Genomic DNA, 23,704 nt, shown 5'->3' with positions numbered 1-23,704 from the left:
TGGATGGCATTCATTTAACAAGTATTTGTTGAGAACCTATACTCTGCGCAACGCTGAGCAATGGGCCATGGAAGATAAAAGTCTAATGAAAAACATTCTTTGTCCTTGAACAGCTTACATTTGGTCTGGGAAATAAAGTTATTCAAAAGCAAGATAGTTGAATAATAAAACAAAGCGGCATAAGATTAACTGCTACAGTAAGTGGGACTGACAGTATTTCAGCAGTTTAAAGGAAGAAAAGGTCATGGTTATTCTACAAAGACCAGGAGATGGAACCATTACTTTGGTATTTTCCAATGGTGAAACATTTAGGAATTATTATGAAGAGGTGTTCCCTCCACCCAAACGGGAGAATTCCACAAAGTAGTCTACAGAACCCGATTAGCTGCACGAAGGAGAATTCTTGGCAGCACCAAGTACAGCCCTCCCCCGCCCTACCCGAGGCGACAGGAAAAGCCTCCAAATGTTCAGAAGCTGCTCCCTCCACAGGACGAGAAACAGCGTCTGCCATGGCTGCAAGTGTGGTGCGGCTCCACGCCCCATCGCCCGAAGGTCTCAAAAGGCTACGTTAATTTATAACTGCCTTGTTATATTCTCTCAAGAATCTATCACTAAGTGCACTCTTCCTTAATGTACAACTCTGGTCCTGCTTTAAATTCTATTTGATAAATGATCTTAAAATTCTCTAACTTAATATTGCCGAGGCTGATGTGGGGGCACCCTTCTAAATTTGATTATTCCTAAGAAATGATACACTGTTTCAGTCACAATTGAATTAACGAAGCTATGAGGAAGAAAATAGGGTTTATCTTCACTGGCCAATGTGGGCAAGCAGGTCAGGCCCTGTTTTAACCCTGCATCCACCTTTTCCTTAATTTTGTTTTGGCTTAATAGTGAGTCTCAAGGCTCACTTACCATTTTTTTGAAATGTATTCTCTTATTGTGAAATATACAACACATTATTATTGACTATAGTTCTCTTGTATCCCGTAAGTGTATACAATGATGACTTGTCAATTAAAAATAGTTTTATTTTAGATATTAAACACTCATAATCTGTGACCTTGAATTTTGTTATTCTGGTTTCTATCCTTCAAAGAGAGAGTGAGTCCCAGAAAATCTCTCTGAAGGGTTTTCAACAGAGCTTTCAAACCAGTGGAATTAAAGGCACTGTGATCCCCAGAGGGTGACGGGCGGCTTATTCTTGTTTGGATTCTCTGCAAAAAGTGCCTCTTCTTTACCCTCAACAGTACTTGAGCACATGTTTATTGAGTAGAGTTCCTAAATCCCATTTTTAACAATACATTTTCTTCTCTTTTTAATTTTTAAAATGTATATATATAATGTTGCTTTATCCAAGAAAGTTTTAGAAGGGGGAAAAAAGCCCACAGTCTGGCCAGTCCAAATAATTATTTTGACTAATATATAACTTTCTAATCCTTTCCATATGCCAACATACCAAATGGCTTATTTTTAGTCCTGCTATTGTTTGATAAATGATACATGCTCCACACTCCCATGCAGTCTTCCTAATCATAATCTTAAATGGTTATATAATACCTCTTCCTATGGATATTCCATGATTTAGCAAATCGCTCGCCTCTCAACACTTAGGACATTTCCAGCTTTTAGAAATTCTTGTTATGGATAACAGTGTTATGAATGTGTTTGTTGATATAGCTTTGGGCTTCTTTTTAAAGAGATTTCTGTGATCTTGTATAGGAATGTCTTTATGACTCTTTATGCATATTTTCATATTGTTTTATAAATAAATTTTCTCTTATGCCTCCTCCATTTATACAGAGTTAAAACAAATCTCCACCTCCTCCTGATGTCCTACTTACATTTTTCTTCTCTCACTTCCCCCATAATCTTATGATTACGAATTTCCTTTCATGCTCTGAAATCCCTGTATCCCAGGAGAAGAGCCTCTTGGTGGCAGGAAAGGGCCGCATAATTATTTCCTAATTCTCCTCACTCTTTAACCATGACCATCAGGTATCTCTGTCATACGACCCCATCCGTTCATATTGATTACCAAAAACTCAGCTTATTTACTTCAGTGCAAGTGAATATTAAAGTGATTTAGCCCCACAGAGCCACGAAGTGATCACATATTGCATTACATTTGAAGGGTCCCTTTGGTAGAGCTAACAAATCACTCACCAAACTGTCTCCATCCATTATCTGAGGATACAGAAGGTGATTTCCGACCGTGCGATATTAATTTCTTGGCTACTGTCATGGACCTCAGTGCCCGTGATGAATGTTTTTACAATGAATACCAAATTAACCCAAACTGATTAGAGGCTTTTATAAGTTATTAATGGGATGTCACTTTAGTCTAGTCTTCTCCACATATAGGACATTTCATTAAAGACTCCTCTTGCTGGAAAGATCAATCTTCCTCCCCTCGTTGGATTTGTCCACTTCAGTAAAGTGCTCCCTGCCCCCTTTGCTACAGCCACGGGACTGGGTGGGCAGCGCTAACCCTGAGCCAGGCCATAGCTCGTAGCCCGTAGGAGGAGGCCACGGGCCCATTTCTGCTCAGCTCCCTGGTGGTCGCCCAGGTGGTGATGGGGAACTGTGGACCGGATGCAGCCTACCTGGACTGGATACAGAAAGCAGGACAGCCAGTTTCTTATAACAAACATACTCTCTCCATTCAAGGGATAATTTCTGGCGTGGCATTAGTGTAGGGGAATTGCTGTCACCTGACAATGGCCTTTTCTAAAGCCACAGACTCTTGAATACTTACAAGGGGCTAAAGACTTCAGGAGGTAGAAATTGATGTTGTTTTCTGAACATTCCCCCTCCCTCCCTAAGAGTGGGAGAAGAGCAAGGTGTGAGTCCACACTGGTACACCTTGGATGGTGATGGACAAGGGGGCTGGCCCATCATGGAGCCCTCTGGACACCAACCCTAGCTTCTGTCTCTATCCTGCGTTTCTCTGCTTTATCAAGGGCAGCCCAACTCTCCTTCTGACACACACTAGACTTCAGTCTGATGAAATTCTTGTTTTCCTTCTCATTCTCCACAGCTCGATTAACCCAAATAGTAAAAGCAGCAACAATTAAAGACATTTATTGAGAACGTTATTTACACAAGGCTCCACAGCCTATACTTCGAGTAGATTATTTTAATCTCCACCATGAGCCCTACAAGGTAGGCATTGTTACTTCAGTTAACAGACTAAGAGATGGAAGCTCAGGAATTAAGTCTCTTAGTCAAGGTCACGCAACTGGTAAGTGCTGCAACCACGATCTGAATCTGGCCCTTTTGACTCCAAAGCTCTTGTTACTAATGACCCTTTAAGGGCAAAACAAACAAAATAAAATATTCTTTTCCTTCTCAGGCTTAAAACGAGTTTGTCCGGAATTGGTTCCTTCTGGTGGGTTCTTGGTCTCGCTGACTTCAAGAATGAAGCCGCGGACCCTTGCGGTGAGTATTAGGGTTCTTAAAGATGCTGTGTCCGGAATTTCTTCCTTCAGATGTTCAGATGTGTCTGGAGTTTCTTCCTTCTGGTGGGTTCGTGGTCTCACTGACTTCAGAAGTGAAGCCGCAGACCTTCGCAGTGAGTGTTACAGCTAATAAACGTAGTGCGGACCCAGAGAGTGAGCAGCAGCAAGATTTACTGTGAAGAAGGAAAGAACACAGCTTCCACGTGGAAGGGGACCCGAGCGGGTTACAGCTGCTGGCTTGGTGGGGGGGGTGGGGGGGGTGGGGGGGACGGGGGGGCGGGGGGGCGGGGGGGGGGCAGTGGCCAGCTTTTATTTCCTTATTTGGCCCACCCCCGTCCTGCTGATTGGTCCATTTTACAGAGTGCTGATTGGTCCGTTTTTACAGAGTGCTAATTGGTGTGTTTACAAACCTTTAGCTAGACACAGAGCACTGATTGGTGCGTTTTTACAGAGTGCTGATCAGTGCATTTACAAACTTTTAGCTAGACACAGGGCACTGTTTGGTGTGTTTTTACAGAGTGCTGATTCCGTGCATTTACAAATTTAGCTAGACACACAGCGCTGATTGATGCCTTTACAATCCTTTAGGTAGACAGAAAAGCTCTCCAAGTCTCCACCCGACCCAGAAGCCCAGCCAGCTTCAGCTCTTACCTAGGACCTTCTGATTCTGAGGCTGAGGAGGTGGCCTGGGACCCTACAACGGAGTTTCTCAGTGGGGGCTTCCACATCCCAGGCCTGGCTGGGTTCCCACTCCCAGCTGGCTCCTGGCTGCACCCACCCTGCCCTCACGCTGGCTCTGTGCTGCTGCAGCAGTGCCACCCACGTGGCCTCCTTGTCACACTGAAATCTGATGGTTCTCCCCACGTGCTCCTCCCCGTGCAGACGCCCATACGTGAGCGATGGATGAGGCAAAGGCCCTCCATCCCTCCGATCTGCTATCAAACTGCCCTTTCGTCCCTCTAACAAAGCGTTTTGGAGTTTCAAGCACAAGCTCTTCTTCCATATCTGAGGTTGAATTATTGACATTTTGAAGGCATGCATTTTTTACAATTTTAATGGGCTATTTTAAAAAATTATTTTTATTGAAGGCAGAAACCCCAATGCCATAAGGTGAGTCAGCGCGAGTGCAAAAAACTCTCAACTCCAATTTTCTTGAATCTTTCACTGATTCATAGAAAAAAGTGTCAAGACACGGTTCTGGGAGGAAGCAGTGCCTGCTGGATCACTGGCAGACCTCATGGGTAGGTAAAGGAAGGCCCACGTTCTTTCGCTGTTGGCATATTAAGAAGAAAAACAGCTACCCTTGGAATAGTTTGCTTGGAATGGGCTCCGTCCACTTGAAGTGGGAAATTAAGAAAACAACAGAATAATAGTATAAGTAGTAATAGGAAAAATTATAATAATAGTAAGAAAAATAACAATAGCTCATAGAATGAAATTCTGTATTAACCAAGGCTGAGGAGAATTTAAGCAGCCCCCTGAAGTTAAAGTTAGAAGAGAATATTAACTGTCTGTCCCAAGAAACAATAACCATATCTATCCTCCACATATTTTGTAGGCTCTGTAAACTCCTGTTTCTTTCTTCCCTGCACAACTGCAAGGTCACAAGACAGATAAGCACAAGCTGCAAACCAAGTTCTCACAGAGATGTAAGCCATGTTGCAAAAGTGCCATAGCAGCCTTTTGTTCTCGCTTCTGTAAGCCTGCTTCACGTAGTTCCTGCCTCAAAATGCTTAAAAGGGACTCGTTTTCTTTGTTCTGGGCTCAGCCTTTAGGACACATGTCCACTGGGCCGGTGTACACCTTAAAATAAACACCTTCTGCACTCCATCGATCTCTCTGGTTCCTTAAATCCCGCTTCACACTGAGGTGTGGCTTAGACAGCCACAACTGCCACAGGCTTGAGAGGGTGTAGCAATCACTAAGGTGGGGCCGGTGCAGGGTGTGGGTACAGTGTCTGTGTGAGTCAGTCAGGGAACGCCTGTGTAGGAGGTCACATGGGGAAGGGCAGCTGGACCTCCAGACAGCACGCCCCAAGGCCGTGGCCCGGAACACCTGTGTAGGAGGTAAGGACAGCTGGACTTCCAGACAGCACACCCCATGACTGTGGCCTGGAACGCCTGTGTAGGAGGTCACATGGGGAAGGGCAGCTGGACCTCCAGACAGCATGCCCCACGGCCATGTCCCTGCCCCTGGGAAGAAGTTTTTCTCAGAGCTGGATTGGCCTGATGGGCCCTGCATCAAGCAAGTAGAGAATGACCCCTTAGGCGGTAAGGCCTGTCTGGATGGCTTTGTTCTCAGGGGCATCATTTTGTTAAGACTTGAAGATCTAAAGATCTTGGTGAAAAATGAGAAGAATATCAAACACATAGTGTGACAGCCCCTGCTGTGTACAGGACAGGAAAGCTTGGGCAGTGTGAACAGACGGGGACAGTTATGAGAGTGACCGTGCCAGAGCAGGGCAACGGGCAGCGTTCGCGGTTGGGGAGAGCAAGTAAATGTGCCAATATGTGGATTTGCCATCAGAAGCAGAAGCCAGTGAGGAAAGGGACCATGTCCTTCTTCTGCATCCGGGATCTAGCAGTATCCAGAACACAGGAATTATTCAATAAGAGTTGATCGAATCCATAAACAAACGAGTGCAAAAGAGAATGATGGGAATGCACACGCATGGTAGGACCTGCCTGCAGGGTCCCGTGCACTAAGCTGGCTTGTGACCATGGCAATTGCTGGCCACATGTGCCATTCCAGAGAGCCCTAGGGCTGGGAGCATCTTTGGGAGTCCAGTCTACTTGCTCCTAAGACTTCACCAAGGAAGCTGCCATCTTAACCATTAAAACACAGCACAATTTTTTTTCTTTATTATACTTTAAGTTCTAAGATACATGTTCACAACGTGTAGGTTTGTTACATAGGTATACATGTGCCATGTTGGCTTGCCGCACCCATCAACCTGTCATTTACATTAGGTATTTCTCCTAATGCTATCCCTCCTCCGGCCCCCCGCCCCCGGACAGGCCCTGGTGTGGATGTTCCCTGCCCTGTGTCCACGTGTTCTCATTGTTCAATTCCCACCTATGAGTGAGAACATGCAGTAAAACACAGCACAATTTAAATGCGGATTTATTGACGCTCTCCGATACACTATTCTGTGACCTTCTGTGGAAAACTATTCTAGGATCTAAAATGCCATAGAATCAAGGCAATTCTTCTTAAAGTCTGACTCAAATCTCCCATTTTGATAAACATGTTATTCTCCTGACTGACACAGGACAGTTGCTCACTGATATTCACCACCCCTCAGCCTCTCTTGGTCTGGAGATGATGAGGAAGTTGGCCTCTCCTTCTAAGCTGTGAAGCATGGCTGTGAGAATTCCTTAGTTTCCCTCCATGGTGTTTGTAATTGCACCTGCTCCTTTGGGGAACGCTGTCTCTTGGGGACAGCTCTCTCCCCAGTTCCAGCAGGTTTCCCAGCTAACTACTCCACTGCTCTGCATCTGTCACATTTTGACGCTGTCTCTGCGTTGAAGACTTCCCAATGGACTCATTAAATTTCCCGTTCAAAGCTCTTCATTTATCACTATCATGGTAGCAAGCCAACCAAACAGAGACCCATTCACTTTGTCTCTCATCTTCCGAGTGTACCAGCAAAGATTCCAGCTTTGAATTCTTAATGTTGCCTAATGCTGCACAGTCTTCCTTGGGAAAATTTCCATGGCACTTGTTTCCAAAGGAAAACGTGATGATGCACCAAATTCACATGAGCTCCCTCCCCTTGCAGACCAACCTGCAAATGCACCCTGAGGCAGCTTCAACTTCAAGTGCGTGTGCCAAGAACAAGGAAGGCCACCGCAGCTGCCTCAAAGTCTGTGTGCTTCCAGGAAATGTCTCTAATAGAAATACCATATCAGGAAATATGTGGACATTCCTAAACCAGACAACGTAATCACATTCTAGGTCAGCAGAAACAAAACCTCCCATAAACAGACAAACACATGGTGAGGGGCAGGACTTCTTCATGAAAAGATCAAAGAAAAGAAACATGGATGGCCAGGTACAGTGGCTCATGCCTATAATCCCAGCACTTTGGGAGGCCGAGGTGGGTGGATCACTTGAGATCAGGAGTTCAAGACCAGCTTGGCCAAAACGGTGAAACCCCATCTCTGCTAAAAATACAAAAATTAGCCAGGTATGGTGGCACACATCTGTAGTCCCAGCTACTTGGGAGGCTGAGGCAGGAAAATTGCTTGAACCCAGGAGGTGGAGGTTGGAGTGAGCAGAGATCGCAACACTGCACTCCAGCCTGGGTGACAGAGGGAGATTCCTGGGTGACAGAGTTAAAAAAAGAAAGAAACGTGGAGGAAATCTCAGTTAAGGCAGATTCATCTGAAGAGGACACAATGAGGAAAGAGGTGGTACAGAGAAATATATTGAAACAGCATATGTTTTGAACATTTATGTTTCCCGACTGACCTCTCCAGTTTGGAGGAAGAGGAAGCAAAGGAGAGACACTGTGTTAACATTTTACTTAGGATTGCTCATTTAATCCTATTTAATCTGGCCAAGTCTATTTCCTAGATCACATCCTGGGCCCTCAGCAAACATTTGGAAGCAATCTTGTTATTCGTCATAAACTCCAGCCCCAGACCAGCATCATCACAGAAGTGGCTTCTGGCAGCCTGGGGGCCTCCTCCCACCCACTCCACTAACAACACACAGGCCACTCCCCCTGCAGTCATTACTACCGGAGAAATGTTCTATGGGTCTCACAACACTTACTCTAAAAGGTAAGAGCTAATTGGCAACCACATCGAGGCACTGGGAAAAGATGCCCTCACCCACCCCTGGTTCCCTGGGTCAACACCTGTGATACAGGGGCTCCAGACCCAAAGGCAGCGCTGAAATCAGTCAGCACAGGAAGCTACGTGTTCCCAAAGCTCTTTGCAAACTTCAACTGCAGCTGTGTTCTCTGCTCCCAAAGGAGAATTACTCACTTCAATCTGACTCATTATAATTAGAGTAGGTTGACTTTAGGGAGCAATATTTACTTTTTAAAATAAAATGGCAATGAGGGGTGTGTTGCTTGGCATCACTTAATAGGTTAGGGCTTGCAAGGCCTGCTCTTGAGTTGTGAATTTTCTGTGCAGACGGAGCAGGTGTGGGGAGTACCTGTCATGAGGTGGTGGCTCTGGGGTCAGGCTTTCCCCATGAGAACAACCAAGAGAGCATATGATCCCCTAAAACAGAGGTCAGCAAACTATAACCCATAGGCCAAGCCACCTGTGTTGAGAAGTACAACTTTATTGGAACACAGCCATGCCCATCTTGTCTATACTGTCTGCAGCTGCTTCCATGCTGCAGTAAGGGAGATGAGTCATTGTGCTAGAAACCATCTGTCTGCAAAGACTGAAACATGTGCTATCTGACCTTCTGCAGAAGAAGGCGGCCCCTGCTCCAGCACATAGAGCACTCACTCAACAATGAGCTATATTGCCTCTTAAGCTTAGTACATGCATGTATCATAATGCTCTTAAAGGTCAAATGGATTTAAAAACTCAAAAGTTCCATAAGCATATAGCACCTTTGGTACTAAACTCAAGTATTAACAGTTATTACTTACCTGAACATTCATTTCTTTGAAGCAGAAAGGAAGTCAAATTTCCGTCACCTCTAGTACTGTCCTAGAACATATTCATAGATGCTGGCTATTTGCCACCATCCAATTCTTCATGCTGAAGTGGTTTGAAACCACAAAAATATATTAACTAATGAATTAATCAATCTGTTTGTGCTTTCATCTTTTACCTCAACAAACGTGTACTGGGCACCAGGCACTGTGCTAGGTGTGTTAGAATACGAAGATGAAACAGGCTCACTGTGTGGACTCAGGGTACCTGTATTAGTTCGTTCTCATGCTGCTATGAAGAAATATTTGAGACTGGGTAATTTATACAAGAAAGAGGTTAATTGATTTACGATTCTGTATTGCTAGGGAGGCCTCAGGAGACTTACAATCATGGCAGAAGGCACCTCTTCACAGGACAGCAGGAGACAGAATGAGTATCGAGCGAAGGGGGAAACCATCAGATTTCGTGAGAACTCACTATCACTAGAACAGCGTGGGGGAAACTGCCCCCATGATTCAATTATCTCCATCTGGTCCCACCCTTGACACATGGAGATTATTATAATTCAAGGTGAGATTTAGGTGGGGACACAGAGCCAAACCATATCACCACCTAACCAAGGAGAGAGACATCTCTACAGGAAACAAGAGATTGCGTGTGCTGGGAGATTGCACGGAGAGACCTGAAGGCCCAGGATGGCTACCTGCCATTGTGTGTGTGTGTCTGTGTGTGTGTGTGTGTGTGTGTGTTGGGGGAGGTGTCAGGAAGCCTCCTCTGAGAAGTTGTCATTTACTTTGTTTTGTTGCTACTTACTCTGTAAGAGGTTAAACAAGGTAACTTCTATAATCACTTATCCCCTCCTCATCTCCAAGGGAGCATGACATGAGTGAAGGTCAGTTGTTCAAGAGGACAATTCTAGACTCAATTCTAAAGTGTGTGCATGCACACACACACACACACACACACACACACACGCATGCACAGCAACTCCTTTTACAGTTGTGGGTTAAATTTCCTTTATGTTACAAGCTGTTCCCAGAGGCAGGACGACAAGTACCAACTCTACTACGGGACCCAGTTTATTTGCCTGTGCAGACAATGAGGCAGGAGTCCACACACTGAGTTACAGCCACTGGGTGATAAGGAGCGAGGCCGCAGGTATGGTGGAAAGAGACTTTGACGTGTGGTCACATTATGATGGTCTTCTCCTGACTACTATAAAAAGGCTGGACAATCAATGATCACTCAGTAAGGTTACACATTCCCATCCTTCTGCCTGCAGTGGGGTGATGAGGCCAGGTGCAGAGCTGTGGGTACTGGCTTGTAATGGATCTGCAGCAGGCAGGGAGAGCTCTCTATGGAGGTGTAATGGCCACTTTCACAGATGATTTGATGGATATTGAAAATCTCTTCAATCACAGACTTTCAGAGGGTTTTAAAGTCAACTATTAGAGATTCAGTTGCGCATCAGTCCTGAAAACTTAGGTCTTCTACAATCTCTTATCAAATTGCATTTTTTCCCTGTGTAAGAGTTAATGCCTTTGAGAAAAAACAAATTTTATCTCTTTGTTGTGACTGAACTGATGGGTTGGTGTTCCTCAGTCAAGGTCAGCTCTCAGCTGCCTCACTTCCTCCTGTCACCGTGTGATTTTGATCAGTTACATATGCTTTTCAAAACCTCTGTTATCCGTTTTAGCATTAGAGACATGTTAATAATAGCTAAAATATTAATAGTTTCACAGCCTCTATCTTCTTGTTTTTTCAAACCAATTCAAGGCAGTGGAATTAATACATAACCAAGAAAATGCGATTGTACTATGGGGAGAAATAAGACTATTTTCATTTGTAAGATAGATGACAGCCTATCCAATACAATTCTATGGGAGCTTTAAGATACGATCATTTTTTGTGCTATTTTAGGAAAAAGGAGCTTTACAAATGCAGGCTTAGGTAATCAGCTTAAAGAGGCAGAAGAAAATGGTGACTTGAAAACAGCAACCGTGTCATCTGACCTTCAAACCTGAGGGACTTTCTGCACGTGGCAATACAATGTCTTAAAAAATGTTACCCAGAATGGACAAATATAACCAAGTTTTAGTCAAACGCAAGGCTAGAGTTGGAACAAACCTGAAGGATCGTGTTATCTAAATTCTTCACTACATGGCTGGGCTGATGCCTACAGCCTGACAGCTGGAGGTGCTGTCCAAGGCCAGCTCGACAGTGAGAACCAGGGTGGCAGCCCTCATCTTAGAAATAGTGTTCAGGGCCTTTTTCTCTGCACTGTCCTTCCCACTCACAGAAACCCAGCAGTTTTGCCAATTTGAGAAGGAATCCATGAAGATAGCTGATAGAAACCGAGAGGGCTGCAATGGCCACGAGGGATTTTGCATGTTGACAGGACTGGCTTGGCTCCACCAGGGCCAGCAAATCTACTTGCTTAAAAAACCCTCCTCAGAGGCTGGGCACAGTAGCTCACACCTGTAATGCCAGCACTTTGGGAGGCTGAGGCGGGTGGATTGCCTGAGGTCAGGAGTTTGAGACCAGCCTGGCCAACATAGTGAAACCCTGCCTCTACTAAACATACAAAAATTAGTTGGGTGTGGTGGAGTATGCCTGTGATCCCAGCTACTCGGGAGGCTGAGGCAGGAGAATAGCTTGAACAAAGGAGGTGGAGGCTGCAGTGAGCTGAGATCGTGCCATTGCACCCCAGCCTGGGCAACAAGAGCAAAACTCTGTCTCAAAAGAAAGAAACAAACAAAAAACAAAAAAACCCTCCACAGAAAGAAGTATGAGTTCCCAGAGCATCTTTAGATGACAAAATCATTCGGATCATTCTCATTTTCAGTCCTTTTAATGAAGTTGATCTCTATGAGCTCATGATTCATCTGGAGTCCATAGACACAGCTACAGTTAGGCACCACTTTAACCATGTCAGATGTAGGAACCAAGCACATGCTGTTCCAATTTTAGGAGAATTTGCTATCTAAAAAGAAATGACCCTTTTACATATTCAGACACCCTGGTGTACTTGTCCAGATTTTAATTTACACACACACACACACACACACACAACACCATGTACAGGCTGAGTACAGTGAGATCCATTCAGCTTAGAAAACAGAAACTTCCTCAAAACCCAAGTATAGTTACTGAACTTGATTGGCTTACCAGCTGTTGGCCTTTAGGGCCCCATCCTGCATACTGAAGTTTTGCATTGTTGACTTCTGGTGGGTCCAGACTTTGAGGATCCCTGAAAATTGAACAAACAAACAAAAACAAAGCAAAATGTTGGGAACCAAGAATTTAAGCTGCTGCAATTTTATCCCCTACCTATAACTTAACTCCTTTCTCCTTCCATGGTATCCATTTCAAGAGCTTGTCTCTTGTGTTACTAAGTAATATGTCTCATTTAATCTCTATTAGGTATCTTCAGATGTATATAATTTATATGAAGCTGAAATAGGTCCATCATTGCTTAACCCAAATAGTAAATACTCATCAAGAGAGAACATGCAGTGAGGTCTTTGGATCAACTTCTTAAATCTCCAGAACAGTCAAAGTTAAAAATTAAAATGCAGAGCCATGCAGTGATCTATCTCCACAATTTGTATCTCCATCTTTGGTTCTCCTAAAAGATAATTTTTTCTAGGTATAACGCAGGTCATTATGACCTTACAAACCTGGTGGCATCAGGTTTTGTGTTGGTTTGTGTTGATAGATACAAGTCGAAAGAGAGAGGGAGGAAGGGGATAAATTGAAAGATGTATTTCCTTTCAAACCTCACTTATATTTTTTATCCTTAATTTACTGATTAGATACCAATACCACCACCACAAAAACCTCTCTAAGTACTTACAGGTTATAGTGAATAAAGGTCATGGTGGGAAAAATGAAAAGAGTGAACACTTTTATAAGTATTAAATATTTCAGTATATTTTGTAGTTACTGCTGTCTCCAACATGTAGAAAAGATTCATTTTCATGTTTCTTTTGGATGACACCCCTCCACGTGAAGAATGATATCTGTGTTCTGCTGAGTCTGCTGGGCTCTGTCAGGTAAGTGCCCTTATCACTTAGCTATAATTTCTTATGTGGGGCTGGGCGCGGTGGCTCACGCCTGTAATCCCAGCACTTTGGGAGGCTGAGGCGGTAGATCATGAGGTCAGGAGATCGAGACCATCCTGGCTAACATGGTGAAACCCCATCTGTACTAAAAATACAAAAAAATTAGCTGGGCATGGTGGTGGGTGCCTATAGTCCCAGCTACTCGGGAGGCTGAGGCAGGAGAATGGTGTGAACCCGGGAGGCGGAGCTTGCAGTGAGCGGAGATCATGCCACTGCACTGTAGCCTGGGTGACAGAGCGGAACTCTGTCTTGGAAAAAAAAAAAATGTATATATATACACATAACTGGGAATGCACCCACTCATCTGTAGAGAGAAATGGTTGAATGGCCTTTGGAAAGGGAGGATGCTGCACTTCAGGGGTGGCATGAAGAAAGGAGATGAGGCAGGAAGGGAAGGAAGGTGAAGGGGCTAAGGACATGGTGGACTGGAATCAATAGAAAATACAAAAGCAACGGCTGAATAAAACTACCAGGAAAAACAAGGACTACATTTAGAGTAAAGAGAGATGAGGGAGGCTAGAGAGTCCAGCATGCCCCAGGTAGTTTTAGATGAAGTGTCTGGGTTTGGAGAAGCCAGGAAGCCTGAGGGTAGAGCGACGATGCCAATTCGGAGAAGACATTGCTGCTTAGAAACCAGCTGGAAAGGCAGCTGCCCAGTGATCAGAAGACGCAAGTGAGTCCTAATATTGCAGGTTCTGTTAATAGGTGAGTTTTTAACATTTGCATGGTTTTGTTATGTTTGGTTTTGTTTTGAGAAGGAGTCTTGCTCTATCGCTCAGGCTAGAGTGCAGTGGCAGACCTCGGCTCACTGCAACCTCTGCCTCCTAGGTTCAAGTGATTCTCCCGCCTCAGCCTCCTGAGTAGCTGGGATTATAGGCACCTGCCACGACACTCGGCTAATTTTTGTATTTTTAGTAGAGACGGGGTTTCACCATGTTAGCCAGGCTGGAACTCCTGACCTTAGGGAATCCGTCTGCCTCGGCCTCCCAAAGTGCTGGAATTACGGGCGTGAGCCACTGTGCCCAGCCAACTTTTGTATGTTATGATGTTTCAAAGTATTCTCATAAGCATAGGTTAATTCCTCTTGAACCCTGGTGTAGAGAAAACCTTTGATGACTCAAAATTCAGGAGCCAAAAATTAAGATTAATAAATTGGACTACATAAAAACATAAAACTTTTGCATGACAGATGCGTCATAAACAAAAGACATCTTACAAACCAGGAGAAAAGTATTTACAACACATGGCTAATATCCCTAACATACAAAAAAACTTTGAAAAATGTGGTTATAAAAAAAAAACAAAAAAGATAAAAATATGAGAAAAAGACATGAACAGACAATTCACAAAAAGACATAAAAATGGCCCTCAAACATATGAAAAGGTACTCAAATACATATGAAATTAAGGAAGTAGGAATTAAAACTAACTGAGATATCATTCCTCACCTATGAGACTTGAAAAAAGAAGAAAAAAGTATGACACATGGTGCTGGGGAGGCTGTAGGGAAACAGGCACTCTCCGACTTGCTTGTCGGGAAGCAAACTGGTGCGATCATTTCAGAGAGACATTTGACAATACCTAATAAAGTACATACTTAACTTTCAGCCCAACACTTCCACTTCTAGACTCCTAGAGAATTCACCTCAAACAATACACAAATACATGTGCACAAGTTTGTATTTATTGCAGTTTTATCTGTAGTTGCAAATATTGGAAACAATATGTGGTTGAATAAATGATGGTACATCCTTGATTTTTAAGGCTGAATAGTACTGAGCAGTGAGTAGAGTAGTAGTGGTTACCAGAGGCTGGGAGTGGGAGGGATTGGGGGGGTGCTGATAAAAAGATACAAAGTTTCAGTTAGACAGGAGGAATAAGTTTTTGAGATCTGTTGCAGAGTATTGTGATTATAGTTAATAAAAATGTAATGCATGTTTCAAAATAGATAAGAGAATAGATGTTAACTGTTGTACCACAATGAAAAAAGATAAGTACATGAGGTGATAGAGATGTTAATTAGCTTGATTTAATAATTTCATAATGTATACATATAACAAAATATCATATTGTACCCTGTAAATATATACAATTATCATTTGTCAATTTATAAAAACCCCCAAAACTATACCCCCCCAATACAATGAAGTATGGTGCAGGTGTAAAAGAGAATGAAGAACTCTATAAACAGATATGGAGTGATTTCCATGTCAGAGTTAACAAAGCCCAAGAGTATGTGTTATAGTATGTATGTGTGTGTATATATATACAAACACACACACACACACATATGTATGTATATAGTATGATACAGTTATATATCATAGAAGAAAGGGATATGAGAATATATATGAATTAAGTCTTTTGTGAAAAAAGAAATGTAGGAAGCAGAAAACAGGAACCAGATTGATCACCTATAGGGTGTAGGTGGAAATGGGGTGGAAAGATGGGACTGCTGAGAGAAGGAAGATTCTCTGTAGTTCCATGAGTAAATGTGTTTCTCCCAGGGGTTTGGATGATCAATTTTGAGACTGTGTGCATGCTAGAATTGGACAAATATGTAAATATATTGGAGATAATGAAAGCCAGGTTTTTCACTGTTGGAAAAAAATGTTATAAAGAAAAGGAGAACACTAAAATAAACTGGGAAGTTTGAAATCAGAGGTACCTGTATAAACTCATGGTTTTTAATCTTTATGTATACAGATAGATCCAAAATATAGATATGTGTGTGTCCATGGGTTAGTATACATACATATATGTCCTGGGTCTGTCCACTGAGAAGGCCTAGAAACAATGACACCCAAGTAGCAATGAGCACAGTTAGCATCCAGACCTTGGTGTCTAAATACCATCACCTAGTAAAAGAAAATAGGGCTTCTAGGAGCAGCAATTGTATCTGGGCTGGGGCAGGGAAAATACAGAATGAGTCAGGAATATTTTATGGAACCAGAAAGTAATGGAATACTCAAAAAATGGGGGTTTGTTGAGAGAACACGCAAGCTAACCTAAAGGAGTTTGTAATGACTCACACTAGAACAGTTTGATCAACAACAACAAAAATTAATGACAGTACTAGATTAACCTATAGAATAAAATAAATATCCATGAGTCTTTACTGATATAGATAATTAAATAAATCAAATCATCAAATTTACAGTGGAAACCTGGCAGACAGCCACTTAAGCAAGTGACCAAGACCAACATCACCGGAGCCCCTTGGATATAATGCAGCGGGAAGGACAAATAATCATTTATGTGTTATGTTTTACCCAAAATGCAGAACCTTACTCCAATCACGAGAAGACACTGGGAAAAACCCAAATTGAGGGACACGACAACACAACTGACCAGTCCTCCTCAGGAGTGCAAGGTCATGACAGACAAGGAGAAACTGAGGAAATGTTATAGACTGGAGGGTTCTAAGAAGAAAGAACATCTAAAGGCAGCGTGGGGTCCTGGGATATAGGTAGAAAATTGGTAGAAAAATTGGTAGAATTCATATAAGGCCTGTAGATGAGTTAACAATATGGCACCCATGTTAATTTCCTATTCTTGATCATTATACCAAAGTTATAAAATATGCTATCACTAGGAGAGGTGACATGAGAAATATAGGAGATTTTTTTGCATTATTTTTGCAATTTTTCTATGTTTACAATTATTCAAAATAAAAAGCTTTTAAAAAGAATTTCATAGCTTATATCTCATTGGCTTTAAAAATTATCCTAAATAGTAATGAAAAGTCAGATAATTTCCCTCCCAACATACTGTGATCTTGATTTTAAAAACTGAAAAAAAGAATTGCATATGTAGCATAGCATAGGCCCTCAATATATGCCTATGAACAGACAAATAAATTAGTAAATAAAGGTAGGTTCGAGAGGTGGCTCTCAGCAAAGATCCTTTTGTAAGTTTAGAGACAAGCCTAACAAATTCACTTGACCTGTGTTTATTTGGAATTTCCTAAGCACAGAGGGCAGAGTGGGAGATCAGAAAGACTTAAACTCCATTGCCTTACTTAATATTGAAATTCAGTTTGTTAGATTGTGATTTCCAGTAGGTGTCTAAGATATTCAGAAAGAGCAGGGGATTAACTTTTCTTTGATAGGACAAATGTAAATTCCCATAAATGCTAACTGGAAATAATATGGAGTGCCTTGCAAGACTGCATGAATACTAGGGTCAATACGCCATGGTGATTCACCATGACTGCATGAACACTACGGCCAATACGCCATGGTGATTCACCATGACTATATGAACACTAGGGCCAATACGCCATGGTGATTCACCATGACTATATGAACACTAGGGCCAATACGCCATGGTGATTCACCATGACTGCATGAACACTAGGGCCAATACGCCATGGTGATTCACTAATTCCGCTTTTATTACCTGGCTCACCTGTGCTCAAGGAGTCCTTTACTTCTTCCATAAGCTAAGATGCATTTCCCTTCCCTCACCACCAACACGTTACAACAGTTTCCATAGATCCACACTAGGAATCAAAAGGTTTGCATCCTAGTCCCAACCTTATGACGTATGGCTCACATGGCCTTCAGCAACTCTCTGCGTCTTATTTTCTCCTATGGGGACAATAGCTACCCTCCTCCTACAGAATGGTCGTGAAAATCAAGAGAAACAATGGCTATTGATTCATAAACTCTAGCATAGTCCAAAGAGGTAATCATTTTCTTTTTGCTAGCTAGTGACTCTCTCAACCTCTCAATCTTTCTCAGTCTCTATAAGTTAAACAAATGACTCCAAGATGCCAGAAGTGAGTCATGGCAATCTGTCTTCAAAAACACCAGGATGTCCCTCGTGGAGAGGAAGCTGTGAGTGGTGGAGAGAATTCCAAGAAGCTGTAAATTTAATTCTGAATTCTGCCACTAGAAGCAAAGGGCTTGGGGCAATAGAGTAACTGGATCCAATTTTGTTTCCTGTGTATAAAACAAGAATAATCATGTTTGCCTCGTAGGGTTGGACTCAATAACCTATTGTATGTGAAAATAGGTAGCACAGAGCTTCCTAGCAGATCTTCCATAAATGCTGGTTTATTCATTGATAAACTGGTAAATAGTTTGACCATGCAATATAATACACACAACATATATATGTGAATGTGCGTATATGTGAATGTGTACACGTATATGTGAATGTGTAGATGTATATGTGAATGTGTAGACATATATGTGAATGTGTAGATGTATATGTGTGTTCCCTTAACCCTTCACTTAATTAGAAAGGATCAACGGTTGAATATTGATAAAATGTTACTACAACAACTATCTGTATGTAATTTCTTTTAAAGGCCCAGTAATATGTCAGATATTGGGACAAGTTTACTCTATGGAACTCTGTAGCAAAAACAAATGGGCTCAATCCCTGTGTCAGGTGGGAAACTGGGTTTAGGGTCTCAATCCTCAATCATATTCTCCACATCTGTTCCTATGAAAGGAACCTATATTTTTGCATTGGAATTTGATTTCTTGCAGGGTATCAGATTCTTTTCCTTTCAAGTTAAAAGAGGATTTGAGAGTGATTTTTCCAACTTCTTCTCCACTGTGGGAATTCCCTTTTGGATGAGCCACTTGGTGGTCATTCATCCTCTGCTCCAATCCCCTACTGAATGGCTTTCCTCACACAACTCCTTCTCTGCCCAGACTAGCGAATGCCCAACTTGGTTTTATGCTGAATCTACCTCCTCCACATCAACACCATGACCTTTGAGAATGGCAAATGCAATGTCTCCAACCTCAGCTGACCACTAACCATTCCCATCATCACAACCACCCAGAGGTGTGAGACATGTCTGTCCTCAATGCCAATTCCAATCTTTCCTGCTCTCCTTACATCTCTCTTGTACCTACTGCCCCCTTACTCTAAAGGGACAAGGAGGTGTGGGGCAGACCGAGGAGCACTGAAGGCTCTCCCTCCCACACCCGCTCCCTCTCCCTCCCACACCCGCTCCCTCTCCCTTTTGCCTACAGGGCTTCCCTCTCCATCAGCCTCACTCTCAGCCTTTGCCTCTGGGAGGCTCCAGCTTGGCCCAGGGTCCCTGCTTCCCTGAAGAAGTCTTCCTCCCAGACACACTGAAGTACCTGGTGCTCCTCCCTCCTCTCAGTCTCCAATGACCAGGCATCCCCTTTCCGTCTCGGCCAGCGCTTCCTCCTGTACCTCCTTTTTTGTTCCAGCCTAGAACTATCAAATACTTTCCATTTACCTTCCTGGTAAACTTTTATTATTTATTACTATTTTTAATTAATAAGCTTTATATTTTTAGAGCAGTTTCATGTTTAGAGAAAAACTGAACAGAACTACAGAGAGTTCCCATACCCTTCTTCTTCCCCTGCCCTCAGTTTTCCAAATTACAAACATCTTGCATTAGTGTGGTACATGTGGTACAACTGATAAACCAATATTGAAAGATTATTAACTAAGTCCCACAGTTGACATTAGGGTTCGCCCTTTGCCTGTGTGTTCTGTGAGTTATGACAAATCCATCGGTCTTGCACCTGGCATTGCAGGATCATACAGACGTCTTCTGGGTCTCTAAACCTCTGCGTGCTCCGCCTGTTCATCCTTCCCACCCCACCAAACCCTGGCAAGCACAGATCTGCTTAAGGCTCCCATAAGTCTGCCTTTTCCTGAATGTCACATAGTTGGAATCATACAAAGTGCAGCCTTTCAGGCTGGCGTCTTTCACTGAGGAATGTGCGCTTTTGGCTCCAAGTTTTTCCATGGAGGATAGACTTTTATGCTGCCTCAGCCTCTGGGATTTTGCTCCACCGGTCTCTTTCCTTTCCCTAAGGCTGTTTTCCCAAAGGAAATGCAGACAACCAGGACCTCCTCCCACGCAGCCTCTCCACCCATCTCTGGGCACCTCCTCCCACGCAGCCTCTCCACCAACCCGTGAGCACCTCCTCCCACGCAGCCTCTCCACCCATCTCTGGGCACCTCCTCCCACGCAGCCTCTCCACCCATCTCTGGGCACCTCCTCCCACGCAGCCTCTCCACCCACCCCATGAGCACCTCCTCCCACGCAGCCTCTAACCCATCATCAGTCCAACCCCTACCGGTCTTGGTCCAATCCAGTGACTGGTCCAAATCTAAGGGCCACTTTCTGACCTTCTCTCCTGTCCCTAACCCACTGCAATATGGCTTCAATCCATTTTTAAAGCTGAAATTGCTTCTCTGAAGATCTTCTATGTCCATCGAGGTGCCAAAGCCCGTGGCCTCCCCGTGCTGGGCCTGGGTGGTCCCTCCCTGCGCACGCTGCCGCTGCTGCTTCTCTATCTTGATGTTCAGGACCGCCCCTTCTCCCAGCTCTCCCCTCACCTCCCTCTCTGGTCCTCGTCTCTGTGGGATGCTCTCTGCCCAACCTTTAAAATCCAGTGTCCTGGGCGTGACCACAGCCCGGCTCCTCTCCTCCACACCCTTCTCTGTCACTGTCATTTCAACTGCGTCCACATCTCTGGCGTCCAGAACTGGGAGGGCCAATTTCTGTTGTTTTAGGCCACGCAGTTTATGGCGATTTCTCACCGCAGCCCTAGGAAGCGAATGTCCCTTCATTTCCCGGTTCCACCAAGGCCCAAAGCGACTTGCTCAGGGCCAGGTAGCTGACCAGTCTGCGTGAAGATTTAGTCAAAGGGGAAAATATCTCCAACTGCCTGAAGGGACAAAGTGGAGACCCTCAGAGAGCAAGGCAGAGGCAAACCCCAGGGGAGATGACCTCTGCCCTGTCCACCCCCTGGGCTTCTGGCCTGAGCCGGCTTCCTGCGGGAGAAGTCCCTGGCCCCACCTCGCACATTTAGGCCACGCAGCACACTTGGCTTAAGCCCCACTTCCTCGCATCAAATGATTTTCCAGCATGTCCTGGATTCTGCTGAAATTCTTAGAGGTGTGTGTGTGAGAGAGAGGAAGACAGGCAGAGACAGAGAGAATGCAGGAAGGTGTACAGTGATTTATTTGGGGGCTACATAGTGGCCCTCCTTCATTTTTCTTTCTTTCTTCTTATTTATTCATTTATTTTAAAGAAGCCCTGGCAGGCTCTGTGATGAATCATCTCCTGGGTAGAGATGGATTAGTTAAAAAAATGATGAAGGAAGAATAAAGTGATCTGGACTTAACTATATTTCAAAATAATCACACAATCCATTCTCATTTTGCTTATTTGAGCAATAAACAAAACAGGGCATAAATCATGTTGAAATTTGAAGAGTAAATTAGTGCAGCAAAGTTTACTCATTTATCTTCCTAAGTGATTTTGAGAGACTGAAAAGCTTTACAACAGCAACAGCATTTGGGAGTGAGGGGGCAAAGATAACACCTGCTTTTCTGGATCCTAACGTTTTATGACCAAAGGCACCAAAAATTAGCATTCTCAGTGTCTAATCTTATGTGTTTTCTGAGTCTTCCTATGTCCTTAGCATGGTGGGTAATATAAAAATGTGCGATACACTCCCAGTTCTAAAAGAGAACCTGACACATGGTAGATGCTCAATAAATATTACTTGAATAATTAATTAATGGATGGGTGGATTAATAAGTGGGTCTAGTCTAATCTCCAATCACTGAGTGGCTAGGGTCAGTAATACCTTAAACTCATGCAGCATTTAAATATTCATATTACCATTTTTTGTGTGTATCTAAATGACACAGTTAAATTTTTGAGGGCAGGAATCCTCATGGGCATAAATGCTTCCTCAGGGGCCAATATTTGAGCACATATTCCATTAAAATTGCTCTAGACACTCAATGGTGTATCAGAAGTTCCTTTCCTTATAAAATAATTGGGCCGGACACAGTGGCTCACGCCTGTAATCCCAGCACTTTGGGAGGCCAAGGCAGGAGGATCAGAAGGTCAGGAGTTGAGACCAGCCTGACCAACATGGTGGAACCCCGTCTCTACTAAAAATACAAAAATTAGCTGGGTGTGGTGGCACGTGCCTGTTATCCCAGCTACTTAGGAGGCTGAGGCAGGAGAATCGCTTGAACCTGGGAGGCAGAGGTTGCAGTGAGTCGAGATCACGCCACTGCACTCCAGCCTGGGCGACAGAGCGAGACTCTGTATCAAAAAAAAAAAAAAAAAAACAAAAGAAAAAAGAAAGATTTGGATATAGATGTTTTCAGGCAGAGATGCTGCACTCACTAAAGACTGATTGGGGTGGCCTGTTCTAAAATATTAGTGACAGATGTGACAGATTCCCTCTCTAATTCAGAGGGACACTTTTAACATATCTGATCACAAATATGAGCACAGTCATCCCTTGGTATCCATGGAAGATTGGTTCTGGGACACCCCTCCAGATACCAAAATCCACAGATGCTCAAGTCTTTGATATAAAATGCGTGGTATTTGCATATAACGTAAGCACATCCTCCCATATCCTTTAAGCCACCTCTAGACTACTTATAATCCCTAATTCAATGTAATTGCTAATGTAAATAGCTGTGATACTGTACCATTTAGGGAATAATGTCAAGGAAGAAAGTCTGTACAAATTCAGTACAGATGCGACCATCCATTTTTTTTTTCAAGTATTTGATCTGAGGAAGGTTGCTTGAATCCCCAGATACAGAACCCATGGATATGGAGGGCTGACTGTAGTAAACACAGTCACACGGAAATGGAATCTTTGTAATTAAAGGGAGCTTGTGTCTTCTCTGTCACTGTAATCCTAATATCAAGACCAGTGCTCAACAAACTCTGTGAAATGAAGACATGACGGAGAAGCAGAGATGAGTTTGGGGGGTTCATTAAATGCTAAAGCATAATTTGGGGGTGGGAGTGAAATGTTCTAAAATGGAATGAGATGATGCTTGTGCCACTCTGTGAATAAACTAAAAAACAGGTTTGTTTTCTACCTATCAATCATCTCTCAACCAATCAATCGGTCTGTCATCTATCAATCAATCAGTCTATTATCTATCTATCACCTATCCATTAATGGATTGATCTATTATCTATCTATATCTATCATTTATCTATCTACCTATTTATCTATCATCTATCTATCATCCATAGATTGATCTATCTAATCTATGTAGCTATATGTCTACCTGTCATCTATCCATCTACCTATCAATCATCTATCCATCATCTATCTATCATTTATCTATCATCTATCTATCATTTATCAATTAATCTATCAATCTGTCTATTTTTAGAGACAAGGTCTCACACTGTCACTGGAGTAGATCGGCACAATCATAGCTCTCTGCAGCCTTCTGCAGAGACCTCCTGGTCTCAAGCCATCCTTCTGCCTTGGCCTCCCAGGCTGCTGGGGCTTCAGGCACGTGCCACCGTGCCCAGCTCTGTTTACCTTCTTAAAGCTTTCACCTTACATCATATGCATTAATAACAAGTTTTTGGTCACCTCAAGGGCGTTTTCTTCCTGCCTTTCAGTAAAATCCCATTACAGAACAAAAAATGTTGCCAAGAGGAAATCTGTTATTTCTTTTTGGCCTGTGGCAAGAGCCATGA

General features: G+C 43.3%; 1 protein-coding gene across 2 annotated transcripts in view; it reads right to left on the bottom strand.

Moving 5' to 3' along the window:
• The window catches only part of DPP6 (dipeptidyl peptidase like 6), an 865,911-nt gene that overhangs the window by 223,461 nt on the left and 618,746 nt on the right, over positions 1-23,704 (bottom strand). For both annotated transcript variants that reach the window (XM_054495448.1, XM_054495449.2), the window contains exon 7: positions 12,257-12,338. In XM_054495448.1, coding sequence (XP_054351423.1) covers positions 12,257-12,338 — 82 coding nt within the window. The remainder of the gene's footprint in view (positions 1-12,256; positions 12,339-23,704) is intronic.

The sequence above is a fragment of the Pongo pygmaeus genome, chromosome 6, assembly GCF_028885625.2.
Source record: "Pongo pygmaeus isolate AG05252 chromosome 6, NHGRI_mPonPyg2-v2.0_pri, whole genome shotgun sequence".
Classification (NCBI taxonomy): domain Eukaryota; kingdom Metazoa; phylum Chordata; class Mammalia; order Primates; family Hominidae; genus Pongo; species Pongo pygmaeus.
Note: the sequence above shows the minus strand (reverse complement) of the source record. Positions and strands in the feature narration are given on the sequence as shown.